General features: G+C 37.4%; 1 protein-coding gene across 1 annotated transcript in view; it reads left to right on the plus strand.

Annotated features, from left to right (window-relative positions):
• Nucleotides 1-3,686: 3,686 nt before the first annotated feature.
• The window catches only part of myl1 (myosin, light chain 1, alkali; skeletal, fast), a 9,322-nt gene continuing 6,526 nt past the window's right edge, over nt 3,687-6,482 (plus strand). The window contains exons 1-3 of the mRNA XM_015034928.1: nt 3,687-3,925; nt 4,560-4,587; nt 6,171-6,314. Of these exons, the coding sequence (XP_014890414.1) occupies nt 3,800-3,925; nt 4,560-4,587; nt 6,171-6,314 (298 nt within the window). The 5' untranslated portion in view covers nt 3,687-3,799. The remainder of the gene's footprint in view (nt 3,926-4,559; nt 4,588-6,170; nt 6,315-6,482) is intronic.

Genomic DNA, 6,482 nt, shown 5'->3' on the forward strand with positions numbered 1-6,482 from the left:
GGAAAGCAATCCATATGATGAAGGAGCTTTATGTTTTTCCCCAAACGTTATATTTCTGAGAAAACACATTTAAAAGAAAGAAAAAAAAGATAGAGTTTTATCCATTGTCCAAAATCACCACATAACTTCTACCTTACAAAGCCACCTGAAATCCAATACTGTCACATAATGAAAACCAATGAAAATCATTAAGCATTATTACACTTTGAACTGTATTTTCATTCCCTCTTTTTCATGTCATTTGTCATTTCGAACCCTAAAAAATATTTTAGGTGTTTTACAAACAGAAGCCTGTTGTTCTACTTAAATATCTGAGTTCATGTCTCCAGTATGGGAATTTTAAAGAAGCTCTCCATTGATAATGGATAAGTATAGCTGTATATTTAGATACAGGAGGATTGCCTTTATTCACTAATGTGATGTTTTGTGTGCTAGTCTGTAACAAGATACTTAAATGCATCTATAAACCTTCTTGAATTACAGAAGTCCAATAATGTGTAAATAAAGATTAGTGACATTAATTGTATTATTTGTTGTTGGAGTCATGTTATTGAACTGGAAACAATCACAGATAAAATTCTAGTTACTTTTATGTTTTCTGGGTATCTTTCAAATTTTCAAGCAACAGAACATAGCGACGTTTGTCAGCACAAACATGTTTGTTTTCTTTCCCCATTCCATAAGCTGACCTAGCAGCACATCTTAATAAAGCTCAGCTCCATCAACATCCTGCTGAATCCATTAAGCTTCTATAGTGGAGCTGAGATTGGACTGCAGCACAGGTGCAAGCTCTGGGGCTGGATTTCTATAGGGGGAGGGAGGAAAGGGAAGTTAGACACAGAAGATGCAGTAGAGTGCCAGGGGTGAGCCAGGATGACAGCTGAGGGACTGGGCTTTCTCTGGCTTACCCTCATGGAGATGGGGTCAGCGAAAGCAAGTGGGTGTGTGCCGGCCAAGGGGTGGTAGGGGAAGAGGATTTCATGAACTTCCTTCGTCACCGGCCTCCCCCCTTTCTTGATGGTGGGGGCAGGGCTCCACTACTGGGGCTAAGAGGACAGATATAGATGAGAATTAAGGAGACAGAATTTGCACTCTTGGCCTTGTCTCTGTTACTGGCACCAGCAGCTGAAAGGTGCTCCACATCTCAGTCTCTGTGCTTTTACGTCACATCCTTACCCTAAAGCTGCTGGTGACGCTCACAGAGGTCCTGCTCTGCCAAGTGGTCACAGTCAGTGCTCACAAATCAACAGTTAATCATTATCAGAGTCAAAAGGTTCAGTCAGTAGAAAAAGTATTCACACCTCATTAACTTTTTCACAATTTGGTATGGAGCAACCAAAAAACTAATGCATTTCAGGTGAAAGCACAAAGGCTCGTCCCCATGACATGGAATGAAAATGATACAAGGATTTCAAAGGTTGCTGTGCCTCCAAGTAACTCAGTTGTATCAGTTAACCTATGAGAAGTTGCCAAAGTCTTGACATCATCATCTGGGGCTTTTCCTCATTTCTTTCTAAAGAGAAGACATTCATAAATAAATCTCTGACACATTATTTCATTGTTGTGGCACTTAGGAAAAAATAAATATTATTTAATGCTAACTGATGTAAAACAACAGAAATCAGTTTAAATATAACTGAAGAGAGTGAGAAAAGATATGTTTAACTGTCTTTTTATACTGTGTATGTAAACTTCTGATTTCAACTGTATAAGCATTTCAGCTGCCTTTGGCATAAGAGGACAGTTTGGGATCACTTATGTGCTAATGAGTTGAATGCGATGAAATGGACAGAAGTAAATAAGGAGCAGATGCTGCTTCGTTCCTGCTGTATTCAAGTCAAAACATTGATTTGGGAGTGACACCAAGTACAACTAACCTTTGACTAAGCTGTGGGATTTGTTACTCGGTGTGCTCAGTGAGCAAGTCAGCTACTATTTAAAATACAAAGTAGTAATTAATAGTTTTAGGTTTTGTATGAACACTCTATCCTCTTGTCAAAAAAAGAATGTGTAATACCATGAAAGGTGTGAAGGACTCTTTGTAAAACTAATTTTACAGTTTGTCATTTATTTTTGTTTGTTTCACTGTTTTGAAGTTGGGCTCTGTTATGAACCCATAGCCAAACCCTTTCCAAACTTTGCAATTTCAATTTCTAAACTAACTGTCAAGCATTCCCATATGAAGTTTCTTCTCTTATGTATATACAGAAACAAAACATAAGAAATTAAAAAAGCTCTATAATTGCTGTAGACAGTATCTGTCAACATGGAATACTTGGAAAATTAAAAATATACAGAACTAATAGTTATGTAAAAATATTTTAAACCACTTTCATAAGCTATTCTTTAGGTCAAACCAGTGATGATTTCTTTCCCCATTTACAACAATTATAAACTATGCTGCAAAAATATTTTCTTAGCCATTCAAATAATTCAACACTTCCCATGGTAAAGGTTATATAAAATTAAGACTCTGACGTGCACATGCTATTTTATTATTTGCATTGTGTGTTTAATTTCATAACTCATTTTACAACATCAGTGGTTTATACTTTTTTGTTAACTACTCTGCACTAATAATTATATAATAACAATAATAATGAATAAATAATTTCAAATATCACGTTGCATAATCCTCAAGGTGACACAGATGAATGCAGTGTGTGCAGAATGGGCCCAAGGCAAACTAAGCTGCTTCTAGAGGACCAATCATCAGGGTCCTCCCATAAACCCTTGAACATCAACAAAAACCATCAATTTACTTTTTTTTTTTTTTTTCTTTGGTTTATTGAAAATGAAAATACCATTCAAGATTTTGGACCGATGGGCTTAACAAGTTCAGCATAGATAACTTAAAAGATTTTAAAATTGTTTCCATTTTTAATTTAAAATGTAAAAGAACCAGAAAGGTTTTTTTACATTTTAAAATAACTTTTAACAGGTCTTTTAAAAGAACTTTTAAAAGTTCTTTATTGTTTTATTGTTGTGTTAATATAGTAACGCTCTAATACTATGATTTTAAATGTTTCTGTGTTTGAATATGATTTATTAAGAAACACACATCAGCAAATAGAAATACACACAGTGAATATATAATAGTAAAAATAACGAGCCTCTACAATCAGGACAAATTTATAACATAAGAAAAAATACTGAAGTTATTAGAAAGAGCACATGGCGATTGAAAGAAATGTCTAATGGTGAAGGGTAATTTTCCGTTTCTATTCAAGGTGATGTTTTATAAAATGTATCAAAGATGCTTTAATATTTCTGCATGAAAACAACAAACCATTACTTACAAGATTAATGATAACTAATTATCCAGATCTGTGTTGGAATAGTGTTAATGGTTCTTAGCAGGAGGGGAGGTCCCAAATCAACTCTTGCTGAAGGCCCCGAACAACCTTGGGCCAGCCCTGAGCGAATGTGCGATGAGACAACACGTGCTTAAAATTGTTTTAACGAACATTATATGCATGCAGGTAACCTTTCCAACCGTGTGCAGTGTGTTTGTGATGAGAGGAAAGGATAAACTTTCTCTGGCCTGCAATCTTATGTTCCATGTTTAGAGAGAAGCCCATCACTCTCTCACACACCCTCCCCTCCGCCATCCAATCCTCAGACGAGGACAGAATCGGCGGGGGTCACACGGAAAATAGCCTGATATATATACGCCCAAACAGGGATTTCTTCCTCTGAGTCTCCTCCATTCAGTGCTACACTCCTTGTGTGCCACCCGGACCGGAAATTGTGAGTGCTTCAGGGGAAAAGGTAGTTGCTTTTTTAACTATAAGCAGAAATGGCTCCCAAGAAGGACCCTAAAGCTCCCGCCAAGAAGGCCGAACCTGCACCTGCACCCGCACCGGCACCCGAGCCAGCGCCCGCTCCCCCAGCGGCCCCCGCTATTGACCTGTCTTCTGTCAAGGTACCATGACAATGAAGGCATGACCTGATCTGGAGCGGGAAGGATTAGAGTGGGACGCACACGGTTTGGGATCAGCAGCAACTTCGGTTTTCAACTAAGGATTGCATTACATATTAATCTGCAGTGGTTCATAAAACGTATTTCATTTGCGACATTATCATTAATGAAAAATATCAAGCAATGTGAGTTATTTCATGGTTAAGCTTATTTTACTCAAACGATTGACGCAGTCGCAATAAGTTTATGAAAAGATATTGAGAGCAATTTTGAGGTTTAGGTTTAAAGGAACATTCTCACAGCTATGAATGGGGATGCAGGGAGTAAGCAGAACCATGGATAGCTCACCGCGGTCTTAGACCACGCCCAGCTGTTTCCGGATTGGACTCAGGGTGATGAGTAATGATTGATGGCAATCCACAGCGTCTCCAAATGTGGACATCTTAATGTGGCTAAAGATGGACTCCCACAGATCAGGTGCAATCACATGGCAAAAAAAAAAAAAGTATGGCAGCTGGGGAAAAAAAATATTGTTTTATGGGAATTAATTTGTGCATGGATGATTTCATTAAAAAGAGCTTGCATGCCACGTATTTGCTTTTGAAACTTACACTATTGCTTTCTATTTGGCTTGTAGATTGAATTCAGCGCAGACCAGATTGATGGTAAGTAAACTTCTGCCCAATTTTGCAGCCACAAGACAGAATATCACATTGTAAACAGTTCATGTTATCAAAAACTCTCATGTGTCTCAGATTTCAATTGGCCTACTAGTAAGTCAATCTGTCACTATCTTAAATCTTTAAAGCTTGACAGATTAGTTAACAGAAGAACTTTTGAATGAAAATAAGCCAAAGCAAACCTGTAGAAGAATCAGCAACAGGTGTTACAATATTTGTGACAAGTGATCACCCCAATCATTTCTGTATTTTGCCATTCCACAGAAATATCACATGCCAAGTGAAACTTAAGACTAGCTAAGAAGGAGAATGCTTATGTTGGTAGTTAATTATAAAGATTTAATGATCTCTCAAAAACATATTTCAACTATTCATCCAATTTGTGCAGCAAGTCATTTGAGTAAACACATTGTGTTATAATGTATACTGTGGGAATCAACAGGTTTTGTAAGGAAACATGTAAATAAGTCTCTTTAAAATAAAATGAATAACTTCTGGTGCTAAACATCTGTATAATAATTGAACTTTAACCTACAGCTGTAGAACAGCAAACTAAAATAATAAGTTAGTGTCAAATTAAAAAGATTACTAGATCATAACACAAATAAAGCACAGAAGTAATTAATGGCCATTGAACTCTAGTATGCTAAATCAACTTAAGATGTTTCTGTGTCTTGTTATTTGCTTCTTTTATTATACTATCTCCATATCATTTTAAATGAAACTGTTCAGAAAGAGTACCAGCCACAGGAGGGATAAAGAAATGCTATGACTTTGACAAAAAGAAGCACCTGCGGGGCTGCTAGTCAGCACAGGACTAGACCACAGGGCTGGCTGGCTGCTTGTTACACTAAAGTCAGCACTCCCTTCTTTTACTCCGCTTTCACCCACACAGGGTCTTGCCTTTAAAAGGAGGGGCTCATGTTCTCAGCTATGTTTATCAATTCCAAGGTGGTCTTTTAAAAGAGCCCTGCTGTGACAGAAGGAGACAGCTGAGACAGAAATAGTGTGAGGGCTGATGGAGCTCGGCGGCAGTCGGTCCATTCAGCCAGCAACACTGCAGCCTCCTTGGACGTCTTGCACTTGTGCTTTTCCCTTGTCAGTTAGCAGAGCAACTACTTCCACCTGCTGGCAGTTTTGCAACAGCTGCACTGTTTGAGAAATAAACCGCTGATAAAAACACATTTGAACTGATTTTAAAGCATTAGAAGCTTCAGAAATGTAACAACTAGGCAGATAATTACATTCTAAAAACTACTAAAATGACTTGACAATATGATTGAAGAAAAATGTCCAAAAGATGACACTTTAATATTAATTAAAAAAAATAAAAAAAACGGTTGCAGAAACCGTATAAAATGATGCCACTCCTACACATTTCTCCCATATTTGTTGTCACTGAGTAGTTTAAAACATTTAGGCGATAGAAATTTTAAGGCGTGTGAGATAAAAAGCTCTGTATAGTAAAATTTGGGTATTAGAAACTCCAAAAGCTCCTCCATTCATGATTTAAACAAATACACCTGAGCATTTAGGTGATGATATTCTGTTCTCACTGCATTCAACAGACTACAGAGAGGCCTTCGGCTTGTTTGACAGGGTGGGTGACAACAAGGTGGCGTACAACCAGATCGCTGACATCATGCGCGCTCTGGGACAGAACCCCACCAACAAGGAAGTCAGCAAACTGCTGGGAAATCCCACACCTGAGGGTAAGAGAACCATTCACTAACTCAAGTTTTGTGTTTTCATTTTATATTAGTAGTATTATACAAAATCAACTTTTTTTTTTTTTTTTTTTTTTTTTTTTTTTTTTATTTTTCCCCCTTTTTTTTTTTTCCCCCCACAAAAAAAAACCTTGGGGTGTCTTCTTCCTTTTT

This window comes from Poecilia latipinna, unplaced genomic scaffold, assembly GCF_001443285.1.
Source record: "Poecilia latipinna isolate Pla-1442-1.1 unplaced genomic scaffold, P_latipinna-1.0 Scaffold19, whole genome shotgun sequence".
In the NCBI taxonomy this organism is placed as follows: Eukaryota; Metazoa; Chordata; class Actinopteri; order Cyprinodontiformes; family Poeciliidae; genus Poecilia; species Poecilia latipinna.